A 16863-nucleotide genomic window follows, 5' to 3' on the forward strand; every position below is an offset into this window, starting at 1 on the left:
GCTGGGAGAGGCTGGTGGAGGCGCGGATTTTGCAGTTTCCCTACAACATTCTGGAAGCCTGTGGTTCTGGGAAAGGGTGGCGTGGAGAAGACTGGGAAACAACCAGTGGTCACCAGAGCTGTAGCACCTCCTCCACCTCGGAGCTCTGGGGCTGGGAACCCCAGGCTTCGGGGCCCCTGTGGAGGACGCAGGTGGCCCCCTCTTTCCTGACATCTCAGGAGAGGGAGGGACAACCGGCTAGGGGAAGAAAAGCACAGGAAGGTTATACAGCCAGATGGGGAAGGGGCCAAATCCCTGAACAACCCCTTCCCAGAGTTCCTCTTCAAGTGCAGGGTACCCGAGAGTCAAGGCCCCGCCCCCTTTCCAGAGGCCCCTTTTCTACCCAGGTGATGGGTCCTAGCTGGGATGGGAGGCAGATGGACGGAGGGGAGGGGGGGAGGAGGGGAAGGGAGAGGCAGTGGATGAAGGAGGATGGAAGACATGACATCCCCCTCGGCCCATTCATCCCATTCAGGTCCCCAAGCCGCGCCCCCCTCCGCCCCACCTGCACTGCCAGTGCCAACGTCAGAGGGAGGAAGGGGGAGCTCGGCTTAGAAGGCTGAGGCCCTGCCACCTGGGCCACACAGATCATGTGGCCTTCCTTCTCCCCACAGAAGGCCAGACCATGGACACCCCCTGAGCTGGAGGTCATCCTCCGTCTCCACCCTGTTTTCTTTTTCTTTCTTTTTTTTTTGCGATGGAGTCTCGCTCTGTCGTGGAGGCTGGAGTGCAGTGGCGCAATCTCTGCTCACTGCAAGCTCCCCCTCCTAGGTTCACTCCATTCTCCTGTCTCAGCCTCCCAAGTAGCTTGGACTACAGGGGCCCGCGACCAAGCCCAGATAAGTTTTTGTATTTTTAGTAGAGACGGGGTTTCACCGAGTTAGCCAGGAAGGTCTCGATCCCCTGACCACATGATCCGCCCGCCTCGGCCTCCCAAAGTGGTGGGATTACAGGAGCGCAGCACCACGCCCAGCTAATTTTGGTATTATCAGTAGAGATGTGATTTCACAGTGTTGGCCAGGCTGCTCTCGAACTCCTGACCTCAAGTCATCCACCCGCCTCAGCCTCCCAAAGTGCTGGGACTACAGGTGTGAGCCATAGTGCCTGACCTGTAGTTGTTGAATATTTATTCTTAATCTACAAGTTGGGTGTGATGCAAGTCCTGTACATGGAGTCCCCCAAACTTCTAGAGCAAGGGCTTCCCCATAATCCTGGCAGGCAGGCCTCCCCTGGGGTTCCAAACTTCTGTCCCCACTGAAGTGTTTATCCTCTTCTCTAATCCCAGCCTCCTTTTCCCTGTTTCCATGTGCTCTGAGAGATGCTCCCGCTCCCCCAGGCTCCCTCTGCATCCCCCTCATTTTCTTCCTCCCCACTGTGTCAATGGAGTCCTAACCCCCACCCTTGACATTGTCCCCTTTTCCTACTACAAAGTGGGACCTTCTTTTCCCCCGAGTGGTCCTGTCTAGGGGTGCCGCTGCCGGGCCCCCTCTGCTCTTCCTGCTGGAGACTGGGGCCTTTTGGGAGTCAGCAGGCACCCGGGCCAACCGCAGCCAGCGAGGGGTCAGCGATACTTCGCCGGCGAGTCATCAGGGTGAGCTGGCCGTGTGCGATGCAGTCACTGGCTGGGTGACAGACCCCCGGACCGCTGTGGACTTGGTTGTGCTCGAGGTGGAGGCGTTGGGCGAGGTGCCTGCAGCTGGCGGCAGTTCCCTCCTCCAACACTTCTTTGTCACCTGCTTCGAGGCCGATAACTCTGAAGAAGGTGGCCCAGGGGTAGGTGGAGGGGCTGCCGCCGGGGTGTGGACCGGGGGGCACTGGGTGTCTGAGTGCAAGGCCAAGCAGTCCTATGTGCGGGCATTGACCGCTGATGCCCAGGGCCGTGTGGACTGGCGATGGATTCAAATTGGCACTACCTGTGTCTGCACACTCCTCAGCCGGACTGGCCGGGCCTGAGACTTATACCCAGGAACTGGTCAGGCAGAAAAAGAACAGAGCTGGATGCTGAGAGACCTCAGGGTTGGCCCAGCTGCTCTACGGACCCCAGTTGGGGAACTCATCAAATCATCACAAAATCACAACTCTCTGAATTTGAGCGCAATCTCTGCAGGATGGGTGCCACCACATGGGGTTTTGAAGGTTGAATAGGAGTTCTCCAGGGGGAAATTGAGAGTAATCATGATGATGATGATGATGATGATGATAATAGCCACTATTTACTGAGTGTTTACTCTTTCGTAGCCCTAATACATAACTCCTCGGATCATCTCTCATGGATTTGATCATTGGTGACCTTTGGTGTTAAGCTGCTGACTGCTCAGTCACAGAGGACACCACCTTGCTCATCCTGGGGAGTGGGAGGGCACATTTCACGATGTGCATGGGGGAGGAGAGAAACTGGAACATGCAAGCAGATGGCCAGGGGACCTTGAGGACATGGTCTACGGAAGGCCTTTAAGTATCTGGGAGCTGGGGTTCAAATGAGAAATCTTACTTGGTGAGAGCAGGCAGGGGTTGGCTTCGAATGTTCTGTTTTGAGATAAAGAGCTACCGATCACACGGGGAGTATAAGCAAGGTTGAATGAGAAGCGATCAGGATGCTGGAGAGTTCAGCCCTGGGCGGGGAGCTCAAGTCAGGTTTCTAGCCCTCTTCCCTGTGCCAACCTATACCCGACACTGGGAAAGAAACAGACCTTAAAATTGTCCAGCTTGATGGCATCGCGGGAAAGGGACTAAGTCCAGATAATGTCCTCCGAGGCTGCGGCCTCGGGGGCAGGACACACCTCCTGCGGGCCTATTCAATAATCAGTTAAATCACCTGAAGCACACGCATTTCCGGGGAGCGCTCCGGGCACCCTGGCTTGAGGGTAGAGTGGGCGGAGGTCCCTAAGGGAGAGGTGGGGCTCGGGCTGAATCCCTCGTTGGGGGCACCAGGGTCAAGTGGCTAACCTGGCAGCCCAGTCACGGGGAGGCCCTCTCTCGTTGGGCAGAAGCTAAGTCCGAAGCCGCGCCCCTCCTGGGCGAGGAGGTTCCACCTCCTAGGTTCCTGTGATTCTCCTGCCTCAGCCCGAGTAGTGGGACATCCCACTTGCTCCCGCCGTTCTGTTTACCACAGGTGACAACCGCCATGGCTGAGAGGCAGGGAGGTCCCCCGAGGACCGAGCAAGGCTCGGTCTCCCAAAAAAAAAAAAAAGATACATTGAAGTAATTTAAAAACACTTAGGAAGATGTCATTTCTTCCTACCAAGGCGTCCTCCCTTTATGGTTTGTTGTTATATAGGGAACGATAAAAAGAAAGTTTTTTTGGAGGAGGTCGGCCTCGAACTCGAGGCTCTCGCACCCTCGCCTCCCTGAGGGCCCGAAGGCCGGCGCAATGGGCCAGAGCCACAATGGCTCCTGGGGTCGGGGCTTGTCCTTTCTTCCCTTTGACCTTACGCAGGGTGAGGGAGCCAATCACAAGAGGCTCACCCCTGACGTCACCCAGTCCCCAGGGCCAGTGAGGGCCCTGTGTTCCGTGGCGCCCCCTGGAGGGAGGAAGGGGAACTGTATCTGAGAGAGAGCAGCCCATTGGGTCCGCTGACTCCGGCCGGGTTCCCGCGCCGCGTCCAACACCCCTCACTCCCTGTCTCCCTCCCCCACGGAGACTCAATTTACTTTCCATGTCCACATTCCCAGTGCTTGCGGAAGATATCCCGCTAAGAGAGAGACATGTCAAAGGTAGGGTACATCCACATTTCCAGGCACCAAAGATGGAGATGTTCCAGGAAAGACTGCAGGGCCCCTGGGCACCTTCCACCTCCTTCCAGGCCATCACTGGCATGAGAAGGGGCAGACCAGTGTGAGCTGTGGAAGGAGGCCTCTTTCTGGAGGAGCGTGACCCCCAGTAAGCTTCAGGTGGGGCAGTTCCTGAGGGTGGGGATCTGAAATGTTGGGGTATCTCAGGTCCTCTGGGCTGTGGGGTGGGCTCTGAAAGGCAGGTGTCGGGGTGGTGGGTCCTGAATAGGAGATGCCGGGAAGGGTCTCTGGGTCTTTGTGGGTGGTGTACCACGCGGGATGGGAAGGCCAGGACTCGGGGCTGCGGTCTCAGACCCGGGTGAAGCAGTGTCCTTGCCCCAGGGGCTGCTGCTGTTGCTGCTGCTGAGCACGGGCGGGACATGGGCATCCAAGGAGCCGCTTCGGCCACGGTGCCGCCCCATCAATGCCACCCTGGCTGTCGAGAAGGAGGGCTGCCCCGTGTGCATCACCGTCAACACCACCATCTGTGCCGGCTACTGCCCCACCATGGTGAGCTGCCCGGAGCCGGGGCAGGTGCTGCCACCTCAGGGCCAGACCCACAGAGGCAGCCGGGGAGGAAGGGTGGTCTGCCTCTCTGGTCAGGGGCTGCGGAACGGGGTGTGGGAGGGCAGGAACAGAGGGCTTCCTGGACTCCTGAGTCTGAGACCGGTGGGGGCAGCCGGGGAGCTCAGCTGAGGCGCTGGCCCCAGGCACATGCTCATTCCCCCACTCACACGGCTTCCAGACCCGCGTGCTGCAGGGGGTCCTGCCGCCCGTGCCTCAGGTGGTGTGCAACTACCGCGATGTGCGCTTCGAGTCCATCCGGCTCCCTGGCTGCCCGCGCGGCGTGAACCCCGTGGTCTCCTACGCCGTGGCTCTCAGCTGTCAATGTGCACGCTGCCGCCGCAGCACCACTGACTGCGGGGGTCCCAAGGACCACCCCTTGACCTGTGATGACCCCCGCTTCCAGGCCTCCTCTTCCTCAAAGGCCCCTCCCCCCAGCCTTCCAAGCCCATCCCGACTCCCGGGGCCCTCAGACACCCCGATCCTCCCACAATAAAGGCTTCTCAATCCGCACTCTGGAGGTGTCTTTCTGTGGGCTCAGGGCAACCACACACACACAGGGTGGGTCCAGCTTCCAAACCACTTTATACAGAGTCACAGTACAGAACTCTGGTAGAAAACAAGGTGGACGGCTGGGCGCGGTGGCTCACGCCTGTAATTGTCGGAGGCTGCGGTGGGTGGATCAGCTGAGGTGAGGGGTTCCAGACCAGCCTGACCAACATGGAGAAACCCCATCTCTACTAAAAATACAAAATATCGTCGGGCGTGGTGGTGCATGCCTATACTCCCAGGTACTTGGGAGGCTTAGGCAGGAGAATCTCTTGATCCTAGGAGGCGGAGGTTGCAGTGAGCAAGATCCCGCCATTGCGCTTCAGCCTGGGCAACAAAAACAAAGCTCCATCTCAAAAAGTAATAATAATAATAATAATAATAATAATAATAATAATAATATAACAATTAAAAATGTTTGGCCAGGCGCAGTGGCTCACGCCTGCAATCCCAGCACTTTGGGAGGCCGAGGCGGGTGCATCACCTGAGTTCAGGACTTTGAGACCAGCCTGGCCAACATGGTGAATCCCTGTCTCTACTAAAAAAAATACAAAAATTAGCTGGGTGTGGTGGTGTGCGCCTGTACTCCCAGCTACTCGGGAGACTGAGGCAGGACAATTGCTTGAACCCAGGAAGCAGAGATGCAGTGAGCCAAGAGCGCACCACTGCACTCCAGCCTGGGTGACAGGGCCTGACTCCGTCTCAAAAAAAAAAAATAAATAAATAAAAATAAAAAAATAAAACTAGAAAATAGTCAACTACTATTACTCAATAGCAACAGATGGTAAAATACAGGATCAGAGAAAGTAATGATTTGTGCCCGGTCACACAGCCAACAAATGGCAGAGATGGGACTTCACCTCTGGGCAACTGCACTCTGCCATCCTTCCTGTAGAACTCTAAGGAACCGAGAGTCTTGCATCCTGGAGGATGTTCCAATCAATTTTTTTTTTTTTGAGGGGGAGTCTCACTTGTCGCCCAGGCTGGACTGCAGTGGCTCAATCTCGGCTCACTGCAAGCTCCGCCTCCCGGGTTCACACCACTCTCCTGCCTCAGCCTCCGGAGTAGCTGGGACTACAGGCGCCCGCCACCACGCCTGGCTAATTTGTTGTGTTTTTTAATAGAGACGGGGTTTCCCCGTGTTAGGCAGGATGGTCTTGATCTCCTGACATTGTGATCTGCCTGCCTCGGCCTCCCAAAGTGCTGGGATTACAGGCATGAGCCACTGCACCTGGCCCAATTTTTTTTTTTTTTTTTTTTTTTTTTTTTTGAGATAGAGTCTGAGTCTGTCTGGCCAGGCTGGAGTACAGTGGCACAATCCTGGCTCACTGTAGCGCCTGCCTCCTGGGTTCAAGTGACTCTCCCGCCTCAGCCTTCTGAGTAACTGGAATTACAAGCGCCTGCCACCGTGCCCCGCTAATTTTTGTATTTTTAGTAGAGATGCAGTTTCACGACATTGGCCAGACTGGTCTCAAACTCCCAACCTCCAGTGATACTCCTGCCCTGGCCTCCCAGAGTGCTGGGATTATAGGGGTGAGACACCACGCCTGGCCCCAAACAAATTGCTTTAAGACGAGGTCTCCCTATGTTTCCCCACTGCACTTGAACTCCTGGGCTCAAGCAATCCTCCTGCTGTGGCTCCTGAGTAGCTGGGACTACAGACTCAAGCCACCACGCCTGGCCACATTCCACAATTTAGAGAAAGTCCACAACCTGGAATCCTAGGGAGACCCTGATTCACCTCAAAACTGCCACTAAGGAGGTAAAACCCTGCCCCTCAGAGGCAGGCTTCAGTTTCCCTGTGTGTGAAATTGACGTGGCGCTGGGAGAGGCTGGTGGAGGCGCGGATTTTGCAGTTTCCCTACAACATTCTGGAAGCCTGTGGTTCTGGGAAAGGGTGGCGTGGAGAAGACTGGGAAACAACCAGTGGTCACCAGAGCTGTAGCACCTCCTCCACCTCGGAGCTCTGGGGCTGGGAACCCCAGGCTTCGGGGCCCCTGTGGAGGACGCAGGTGGCCCCCTCTTTCCTGACATCTCAGGAGAGGGAGGGACAACCGGCTAGGGGAAGAAAAGCACAGGAAGGTTATACAGCCAGATGGGGAAGGGGCCAAATCCCTGAACAACCCCTTCCCAGAGTTCCTCTTCAAGTGCAGGGTACCCGAGAGTCAAGGCCCCGCCCCCTTTCCAGAGGCCCCTTTTCTACCCAGGTGATGGGTCCTAGCTGGGATGGGAGGCAGATGGACGGAGGGGAGGGGGGGAGGAGGGGAAGGGAGAGGCAGTGGATGAAGGAGGATGGAAGACATGACATCCCCCTCGGCCCATTCATCCCATTCAGGTCCCCAAGCCGCGCCCCCCTCCGCCCCACCTGCACTGCCAGTGCCAACGTCAGAGGGAGGAAGGGGGAGCTCGGCTTAGAAGGCTGAGGCCCTGCCACCTGGGCCACACAGATCATGTGGCCTTCCTTCTCCCCACAGAAGGCCAGACCATGGACACCCCCTGAGCTGGAGGTCATCCTCCATCTCCACCCTGTTTTCTTTTTCTTTCTTTTTTTTTTGCGATGGAGTCTCGCTCTGTCGTGGAGGCTGGAGTGCAGTGGCGCAATCTCTGCTCACTGCAAGCTCCCCCTCCTAGGTTCACTCCATTCTCCTGTCTCAGCCTCCCAAGTAGCTTGGACTACAGGGGCCCGCGACCAAGCCCAGATAAGTTTTTGTATTTTTAGTAGAGACGGGGTTTCACCGAGTTAGCCAGGAAGGTCTCGATCCCCTGACCACATGATCCGCCCGCCTCGGCCTCCCAAAGTGGTGGGATTACAGGAGCGCAGCACCACGCCCAGCTAATTTTGGTATTATCAGTAGAGATGTGATTTCACAGTGTTGGCCAGGCTGCTCTCGAACTCCTGACCTCAAGTCATCCACCCGCCTCAGCCTCCCAAAGTGCTGGGACTACAGGTGTGAGCCATAGTGCCTGACCTGTAGTTGTTGAATATTTATTCTTAATCTACAAGTTGGGTGTGATGCAAGTCCTGTACATGGAGTCCCCCAAACTTCTAGAGCAAGGGCTTCCCCATAATCCTGGCAGGCAGGCCTCCCCTGGGGTTCCAAACTTCTGTCCCCACTGAAGTGTTTATCCTCTTCTCTAATCCCAGCCTCCTTTTCCCTGTTTCCATGTGCTCTGAGAGATGCTCCCGCTCCCCCAGGCTCCCTCTGCATCCCCCTCATTTTCTTCCTCCCCACTGTGTCAATGGAGTCCTAACCCCCACCCTTGACATTGTCCCCTTTTCCTACTACAAAGTGGGACCTTCTTTTCCCCCGAGTGGTCCTGTCTAGGGGTGCCGCTGCCGGGCCCCCTCTGCTCTTCCTGCTGGAGACTGGGGCCTTTTGGGAGTCAGCAGGCACCCGGGCCAACCGCAGCCAGCGAGGGGTCAGCGATACTTCGCCGGCGAGTCATCAGGGTGAGCTGGCCGTGTGCGATGCAGTCACTGGCTGGGTGACAGACCCCCGGACCGCTGTGGACTTGGTTGTGCTCGAGGTGGAGGCGTTGGGCGAGGTGCCTGCAGCTGGCGGCAGTTCCCTCCTCCAACACTTCTTTGTCACCTGCTTCGAGGCCGATAACTCTGAAGAAGGTGGCCCAGGGGTAGGTGGAGGGGCTGCCGCCGGGGTGTGGACCGGGGGGCACTGGGTGTCTGAGTGCAAGGCCAAGCAGTCCTATGTGCGGGCATTGACCGCTGATGCCCAGGGCCGTGTGGACTGGCGATGGATTCAAATTGGCACTACCTGTGTCTGCACACTCCTCAGCCGGACTGGCCGGGCCTGAGACTTATACCCAGGAACTGGTCAGGCAGAAAAAGAACAGAGCTGGATGCTGAGAGACCTCAGGGTTGGCCCAGCTGCTCTACGGACCCCAGTTGGGGAACTCATCAAATCATCACAAAATCACAACTCTCTGAATTTGAGCGCAATCTCTGCAGGATGGGTGCCACCACATGGGGTTTTGAAGGTTGAATAGGAGTTCTCCAGGGGGAAATTGAGAGTAATCATGATGATGATGATGATGATGATGATAATAGCCACTATTTACTGAGTGTTTACTCTTTCGTAGCCCTAATACATAACTCCTCGGATCATCTCTCATGGATTTGATCATTGGTGACCTTTGGTGTTAAGCTGCTGACTGCTCAGTCACAGAGGACACCACCTTGCTCATCCTGGGGAGTGGGAGGGCACATTTCACGATGTGCATGGGGGAGGAGAGAAACTGGAACATGCAAGCAGATGGCCAGGGGACCTTGAGGACATGGTCTACGGAAGGCCTTTAAGTATCTGGGAGCTGGGGTTCAAATGAGAAATCTTACTTGGTGAGAGCAGGCAGGGGTTGGCTTCGAATGTTCTGTTTTGAGATAAAGAGCTACCGATCACACGGGGAGTATAAGCAAGGTTGAATGAGAAGCGATCAGGATGCTGGAGAGTTCAGCCCTGGGCGGGGAGCTCAAGTCAGGTTTCTAGCCCTCTTCCCTGTGCCAACCTATACCCGACACTGGGAAAGAAACAGACCTTAAAATTGTCCAGCTTGATGGCATCGCGGGAAAGGGACTAAGTCCAGATAATGTCCTCCGAGGCTGCGGCCTCGGGGGCAGGACACACCTCCTGCGGGCCTATTCAATAATCAGTTAAATCACCTGAAGCACACGCATTTCCGGGGAGCGCTCCGGGCACCCTGGCTTGAGGGTAGAGTGGGCGGAGGTCCCTAAGGGAGAGGTGGGGCTCGGGCTGAATCCCTCGTTGGGGGCACCAGGGTCAAGTGGCTAACCTGGCAGCCCAGTCACGGGGAGGCCCTCTCTCGTTGGGCAGAAGCTAAGTCCGAAGCCGCGCCCCTCCTGGGCGAGGAGGTTCCACCTCCTAGGTTCCTGTGATTCTCCTGCCTCAGCCCGAGTAGTGGGACATCCCACTTGCTCCCGCCGTTCTGTTTACCACAGGTGACAACCGCCATGGCTGAGAGGCAGGGAGGTCCCCCGAGGACCGAGCAAGGCTCGGTCTCCCAAAAAAAAAAAAAAGATACATTGAAGTAATTTAAAAACACTTAGGAAGATGTCATTTCTTCCTACCAAGGCGTCCTCCCTTTATGGTTTGTTGTTATATAGGGAACGATAAAAAGAAAGTTTTTTTGGAGGAGGTCGGCCTCGAACTCGAGGCTCTCGCACCCTCGCCTCCCTGAGGGCCCGAAGGCCGGCGCAATGGGCCAGAGCCACAATGGCTCCTGGGGTCGGGGCTTGTCCTTTCTTCCCTTTGACCTTACGCAGGGTGAGGGAGCCAATCACAAGAGGCTCACCCCTGACGTCACCCAGTCCCCAGGGCCAGTGAGGGCCCTGTGTTCCGTGGCGCCCCCTGGAGGGAGGAAGGGGAACTGTATCTGAGAGAGAGCAGCCCATTGGGTCCGCTGACTCCGGCCGGGTTCCCGCGCCGCGTCCAACACCCCTCACTCCCTGTCTCCCTCCCCCACGGAGACTCAATTTACTTTCCATGTCCACATTCCCAGTGCTTGCGGAAGATATCCCGCTAAGAGAGAGACATGTCAAAGGTAGGGTACATCCACATTTCCAGGCACCAAAGATGGAGATGTTCCAGGAAAGACTGCAGGGCCCCTGGGCACCTTCCACCTCCTTCCAGGCCATCACTGGCATGAGAAGGGGCAGACCAGTGTGAGCTGTGGAAGGAGGCCTCTTTCTGGAGGAGCGTGACCCCCAGTAAGCTTCAGGTGGGGCAGTTCCTGAGGGTGGGGATCTGAAATGTTGGGGTATCTCAGGTCCTCTGGGCTGTGGGGTGGGCTCTGAAAGGCAGGTGTCGGGGTGGTGGGTCCTGAATAGGAGATGCCGGGAAGGGTCTCTGGGTCTTTGTGGGTGGTGTACCACGCGGGATGGGAAGGCCAGGACTCGGGGCTGCGGTCTCAGACCCGGGTGAAGCAGTGTCCTTGCCCCAGGGGCTGCTGCTGTTGCTGCTGCTGAGCATGGGCGGGACATGGGCATCCAAGGAGCCGCTTCGGCCACGGTGCCGCCCCATCAATGCCACCCTGGCTGTCGAGAAGGAGGGCTGCCCCGTGTGCATCACCGTCAACACCACCATCTGTGCCGGCTACTGCCCCACCATGGTGAGCTGCCCGGAGCCGGGGCAGGTGCTGCCACCTCAGGGCCAGACCCACAGAGGCAGCCGGGGAGGAAGGGTGGTCTGCCTCTCTGGTCAGGGGCTGCGGAATGGGGTGTGGGAGGGCAGGAACAGAGGGCTTCCTGGACTCCTGAGTCTGAGACCGGTGGGGGCAGCCGGGGAGCTCAGCTGAGGCGCTGGCCCCAGGCACATGCTCATTCCCCCACTCACACGGCTTCCAGACCCGCGTGCTGCAGGGGGTCCTGCCGCCCGTGCCTCAGGTGGTGTGCAACTACCGCGATGTGCGCTTCGAGTCCATCCGGCTCCCTGGCTGCCCGCGCGGCGTGAACCCCGTGGTCTCCTACGCCGTGGCTCTCAGCTGTCAATGTGCACGCTGCCGCCGCAGCACCACTGACTGCGGGGGTCCCAAGGACCACCCCTTGACCTGTGATGACCCCCGCTTCCAGGCCTCCTCTTCCTCAAAGGCCCCTCCCCCCAGCCTTCCAAGCCCATCCCGACTCCCGGGGCCCTCAGACACCCCGATCCTCCCACAATAAAGGCTTCTCAATCCGCACTCTGGAGGTGTCTTTCTGTGGGCTCAGGGCAACCACACACACACAGGGTGGGTCCAGCTTCCAAACCACTTTATACAGAGTCACAGTACAGAACTCTGGTAGAAAACAAGGTGGACGGCTGGGCGCGGTGGCTCACGCCTGTAATTGTCGGAGGCTGCGGTGGGTGGATCAGCTGAGGTGAGGGGTTCCAGACCAGCCTGACCAACATGGAGAAACCCCATCTCTACTAAAAATACAAAATATCGTCGGGCGTGGTGGTGCATGCCTATACTCCCAGGTACTTGGGAGGCTTAGGCAGGAGAATCTCTTGATCCTAGGAGGCGGAGGTTGCAGTGAGCAAGATCCCGCCATTGCGCTTCAGCCTGGGCAACAAAAACAAAGCTCCATCTCAAAAAGTAATAATAATAATAATAATAATAATAATAATAATAATAATATAACAATTAAAAATGTTTGGCCAGGCGCAGTGGCTCACGCCTGCAATCCCAGCACTTTGGGAGGCCGAGGCGGGTGCATCACCTGAGTTCAGGACTTTGAGACCAGCCTGGCCAACATGGTGAATCCCTGTCTCTACTAAAAAAAATACAAAAATTAGCTGGGTGTGGTGGTGTGCGCCTGTACTCCCAGCTACTCGGGAGACTGAGGCAGGACAATTGCTTGAACCCAGGAAGCAGAGATGCAGTGAGCCAAGAGCGCACCACTGCACTCCAGCCTGGGTGACAGGGCCTGACTCCGTCTCAAAAAAAAAAAATAAATAAATAAAAATAAAAAAATAAAACTAGAAAATAGTCAACTACTATTACTCAATAGCAACAGATGGTAAAATACAGGATCAGAGAAAGTAATGATTTGTGCCCGGTCACACAGCCAACAAATGGCAGAGATGGGACTTCACCTCTGGGCAACTGCACTCTGCCATCCTTCCTGTAGAACTCTAAGGAACCGAGAGTCTTGCATCCTGGAGGATGTTCCAATCAATTTTTTTTTTTTTGAGGGGGAGTCTCACTTGTCGCCCAGGCTGGACTGCAGTGGCTCAATCTCGGCTCACTGCAAGCTCCGCCTCCCGGGTTCACACCACTCTCCTGCCTCAGCCTCCGGAGTAGCTGGGACTACAGGCGCCCGCCACCACGCCTGGCTAATTTGTTGTGTTTTTTAATAGAGACGGGGTTTCCCCGTGTTAGGCAGGATGGTCTTGATCTCCTGACATTGTGATCTGCCTGCCTCGGCCTCCCAAAGTGCTGGGATTACAGGCATGAGCCACTGCACCTGGCCCAATTTTTTTTTTTTTTTTTTTTTTTTTTTTTTTTTTTTTTGAGATAGAGTCTGAGTCTGTCTGGCCAGGCTGGAGTACAGTGGCACAATCCTGGCTCACTGTAGCGCCTGCCTCCTGGGTTCAAGTGACTCTCCCGCCTCAGCCTTCTGAGTAACTGGAATTACAAGCGCCTGCCACCGTGCCCCGCTAATTTTTGTATTTTTAGTAGAGATGCAGTTTCACGACATTGGCCAGACTGGTCTCAAACTCCCAACCTCCAGTGATACTCCTGCCCTGGCCTCCCAGAGTGCTGGGATTATAGGGGTGAGACACCACGCCTGGCCCCAAACAAATTGCTTTAAGACGAGGTCTCCCTATGTTTCCCCACTGCACTTGAACTCCTGGGCTCAAGCAATCCTCCTGCTGTGGCTCCTGAGTAGCTGGGACTACAGACTCAAGCCACCACGCCTGGCCACATTCCACAATTTAGAGAAAGTCCACAACCTGGAATCCTAGGGAGACCCTGATTCACCTCAAAACTGCCACTAAGGAGGTAAAACCCTGCCCCTCAGAGGCAGGCTTCAGTTTCCCTGTGTGTGAAATTGACGTGGCGCTGGGAGAGGCTGGTGGAGGCGCGGATTTTGCAGTTTCCCTACAACATTCTGGAAGCCTGTGGTTCTGGGAAAGGGTGGCGTGGAGAAGACTGGGAAACAACCAGTGGTCACCAGAGCTGTAGCACCTCCTCCACCTCGGAGCTCTGGGGCTGGGAACCCCAGGCTTCGGGGCCCCTGTGGAGGACGCAGGTGGCCCCCTCTTTCCTGACATCTCAGGAGAGGGAGGGACAACCGGCTAGGGGAAGAAAAGCACAGGAAGGTTATACAGCCAGATGGGGAAGGGGCCAAATCCCTGAACAACCCCTTCCCAGAGTTCCTCTTCAAGTGCAGGGTACCCGAGAGTCAAGGCCCCGCCCCCTTTCCAGAGGCCCCTTTTCTACCCAGGTGATGGGTCCTAGCTGGGATGGGAGGCAGATGGACGGAGGGGAGGGGGGGAGGAGGGGAAGGGAGAGGCAGTGGATGAAGGAGGATGGAAGACATGACATCCCCCTCGGCCCATTCATCCCATTCAGGTCCCCAAGCCGCGCCCCCCTCCGCCCCACCTGCACTGCCAGTGCCAACGTCAGAGGGAGGAAGGGGGAGCTCGGCTTAGAAGGCTGAGGCCCTGCCACCTGGGCCACACAGATCATGTGGCCTTCCTTCTCCCCACAGAAGGCCAGACCATGGACACCCCCTGAGCTGGAGGTCATCCTCCATCTCCACCCTGTTTTCTTTTTCTTTCTTTTTTTTTTGCGATGGAGTCTCGCTCTGTCGTGGAGGCTGGAGTGCAGTGGCGCAATCTCTGCTCACTGCAAGCTCCCCCTCCTAGGTTCACTCCATTCTCCTGTCTCAGCCTCCCAAGTAGCTTGGACTACAGGGGCCCGCGACCAAGCCCAGATAAGTTTTTGTATTTTTAGTAGAGACGGGGTTTCACCGAGTTAGCCAGGAAGGTCTCGATCCCCTGACCACATGATCCGCCCGCCTCGGCCTCCCAAAGTGGTGGGATTACAGGAGCGCAGCACCACGCCCAGCTAATTTTGGTATTATCAGTAGAGATGTGATTTCACAGTGTTGGCCAGGCTGCTCTCGAACTCCTGACCTCAAGTCATCCACCCGCCTCAGCCTCCCAAAGTGCTGGGACTACAGGTGTGAGCCATAGTGCCTGACCTGTAGTTGTTGAATATTTATTCTTAATCTACAAGTTGGGTGTGATGCAAGTCCTGTACATGGAGTCCCCCAAACTTCTAGAGCAAGGGCTTCCCCATAATCCTGGCAGGCAGGCCTCCCCTGGGGTTCCAAACTTCTGTCCCCACTGAAGTGTTTATCCTCTTCTCTAATCCCAGCCTCCTTTTCCCTGTTTCCATGTGCTCTGAGAGATGCTCCCGCTCCCCCAGGCTCCCTCTGCATCCCCCTCATTTTCTTCCTCCCCACTGTGTCAATGGAGTCCTAACCCCCACCCTTGACATTGTCCCCTTTTCCTACTACAAAGTGGGACCTTCTTTTCCCCCGAGTGGTCCTGTCTAGGGGTGCCGCTGCCGGGCCCCCTCTGCTCTTCCTGCTGGAGACTGGGGCCTTTTGGGAGTCAGCAGGCACCCGGGCCAACCGCAGCCAGCGAGGGGTCAGCGATACTTCGCCGGCGAGTCATCAGGGTGAGCTGGCCGTGTGCGATGCAGTCACTGGCTGGGTGACAGACCCCCGGACCGCTGTGGACTTGGTTGTGCTCGAGGTGGAGGCGTTGGGCGAGGTGCCTGCAGCTGGCGGCAGTTCCCTCCTCCAACACTTCTTTGTCACCTGCTTCGAGGCCGATAACTCTGAAGAAGGTGGCCCAGGGGTAGGTGGAGGGGCTGCCGCCGGGGTGTGGACCGGGGGGCACTGGGTGTCTGAGTGCAAGGCCAAGCAGTCCTATGTGCGGGCATTGACCGCTGATGCCCAGGGCCGTGTGGACTGGCGATGGATTCAAATTGGCACTACCTGTGTCTGCACACTCCTCAGCCGGACTGGCCGGGCCTGAGACTTATACCCAGGAACTGGTCAGGCAGAAAAAGAACAGAGCTGGATGCTGAGAGACCTCAGGGTTGGCCCAGCTGCTCTACGGACCCCAGTTGGGGAACTCATCAAATCATCACAAAATCACAACTCTCTGAATTTGAGCGCAATCTCTGCAGGATGGGTGCCACCACATGGGGTTTTGAAGGTTGAATAGGAGTTCTCCAGGGGGAAATTGAGAGTAATCATGATGATGATGATGATGATAATAGCCACTATTTACTGAGTGTTTACTCTTTCGTAGCCCTAATACATAACTCCTCGGATCATCTCTCATGGATTTGATCATTGGTGACCTTTGGTGTTAAGCTGCTGACTGCTCAGTCACAGAGGACACCACCTTGCTCATCCTGGGGAGTGGGAGGGCACATTTCACGATGTGCATGGGGGAGGAGAGAAACTGGAACATGCAAGCAGATGGCCAGGGGACCTTGAGGACATGGTCTACGGAAGGCCTTTAAGTATCTGGGAGCTGGGGTTCAAATGAGAAATCTTACTTGGTGAGAGCAGGCAGGGGTTGGCTTCGAATGTTCTGTTTTGAGATAAAGAGCTACCGATCACACGGGGAGTATAAGCAAGGTTGAATGAGAAGCGATCAGGATGCTGGAGAGTTCAGCCCTGGGCGGGGAGCTCAAGTCAGGTTTCTAGCCCTCTTCCCTGTGCCAACCTATACCCGACACTGGGAAAGAAACAGACCTTAAAATTGTCCAGCTTGATGGCATCGCGGGAAAGGGACTAAGTCCAGATAATGTCCTCCGAGGCTGCGGCCTCGGGGGCAGGACACACCTCCTGCGGGCCTATTCAATAATCAGTTAAATCACCTGAAGCACACGCATTTCCGGGGAGCGCTCCGGGCACCCTGGCTTGAGGGTAGAGTGGGCGGAGGTCCCTAAGGGAGAGGTGGGGCTCGGGCTGAATCCCTCGTTGGGGGCACCAGGGTCAAGTGGCTAACCTGGCAGCCCAGTCACGGGGAGGCCCTCTCTCGTTGGGCAGAAGCTAAGTCCGAAGCCGCGCCCCTCCTGGGCGAGGAGGTTCCACCTCCTAGGTTCCTGTGATTCTCCTGCCTCAGCCCGAGTAGTGGGACATCCCACTTGCTCCCGCCGTTCTGTTTACCACAGGTGACAACCGCCATGGCTGAGAGGCAGGGAGGTCCCCCGAGGACCGAGCAAGGCTCGGTCTCCCAAAAAAAAAAAAAAAGATACATTGAAGTAATTTAAAAACACTTAGGAAGATGTCATTTCTTCCTACCAAGGCGTCCTCCCTTTATGGTTTGTTGTTATATAGGGAACGATAAAAAGAAAGTTTTTTTGGAGGAGGTCGGCCTCGAACTCGAGGCTCTC

At 56.4% G+C, this 16863-nt stretch overlaps 2 protein-coding genes and 3 pseudogenes across 4 annotated transcripts; all 5 read left to right on the forward strand.

The window, feature by feature from the left end:
* Positions 1-1383: 1383 nt before the first annotated feature.
* Positions 1384-1992, forward strand: LOC134757754 (neurotrophin-4-like; annotated as a pseudogene).
* Positions 1993-3495: 1503 nt separating this feature from the next.
* LOC129528614 (choriogonadotropin subunit beta variant 2-like) lies at positions 3496-4887 on the forward strand. Of its 2 annotated transcripts, XM_055370014.2 has the most exons (3): positions 3541-3753; positions 4153-4320; positions 4556-4887. In XM_055370014.2, exons 1-3 carry the CDS (start codon positions 3745-3747, stop codon positions 4868-4870), a joined length of 492 nt encoding a protein of 163 aa, XP_055225989.1. In that variant the 5' UTR covers positions 3541-3744; the 3' UTR covers positions 4871-4887. The 2 variants fall into 2 exon arrangements, 1 of the variants encoding a protein (XP_055225989.1); XR_010132198.1 differs by lacking the exon at positions 4556-4887 and having other exon boundaries at positions 3496-3919; positions 4153-4294.
* Positions 4888-8127: 3240 nt separating this feature from the next.
* Positions 8128-8736, forward strand: LOC134757755 (neurotrophin-4-like; annotated as a pseudogene).
* A 1548-nt stretch (positions 8737-10284) lies between these two features.
* LOC129528615 (choriogonadotropin subunit beta variant 2-like) lies at positions 10285-11631 on the forward strand. Of its 2 annotated transcripts, none has more exons than XM_055370016.2 (3): positions 10285-10663; positions 10897-11064; positions 11300-11631. In XM_055370016.2, the coding sequence occupies exons 2-3, from the start codon at positions 10924-10926 to the stop codon at positions 11612-11614; spliced, it is 456 nt and encodes a 151-aa protein (XP_055225991.1). In that variant the 5' UTR covers positions 10285-10663; positions 10897-10923; the 3' UTR covers positions 11615-11631. The 2 variants fall into 2 exon arrangements, with proteins under 2 accessions (XP_055225991.1, XP_055225990.1); XM_055370015.2 differs by having other exon boundaries at positions 10285-10497.
* A 3248-nt stretch (positions 11632-14879) lies between these two features.
* On the forward strand, positions 14880-15488 carry LOC134757695 (neurotrophin-4-like; annotated as a pseudogene).
* Positions 15489-16863: the final 1375 nt, after the last annotated feature.

Source organism: Gorilla gorilla, chromosome 20, assembly GCF_029281585.2.
Source record: "Gorilla gorilla gorilla isolate KB3781 chromosome 20, NHGRI_mGorGor1-v2.1_pri, whole genome shotgun sequence".
In the NCBI taxonomy this organism is placed as follows: domain Eukaryota; kingdom Metazoa; phylum Chordata; class Mammalia; order Primates; family Hominidae; genus Gorilla; species Gorilla gorilla.

What these genes read in the sequence shown, in the direction of transcription:
- LOC129528615 (XM_055370015.2), top strand. An exon ending in CCGGCTACTGCCCCACCATG is followed by an intron (nt 11,065 to 11,299) that starts GTGAGCTGCCCG and finishes CACGGCTTCCAG; the next exon opens with ACCCGCGTGCTGCAGGGGGT.
- LOC129528614 (XM_055370014.2), top strand. An exon ending in CCGGCTACTGCCCCACCATG is followed by an intron (nt 4,321 to 4,555) that starts GTGAGCTGCCCG and finishes CACGGCTTCCAG; the next exon opens with ACCCGCGTGCTGCAGGGGGT.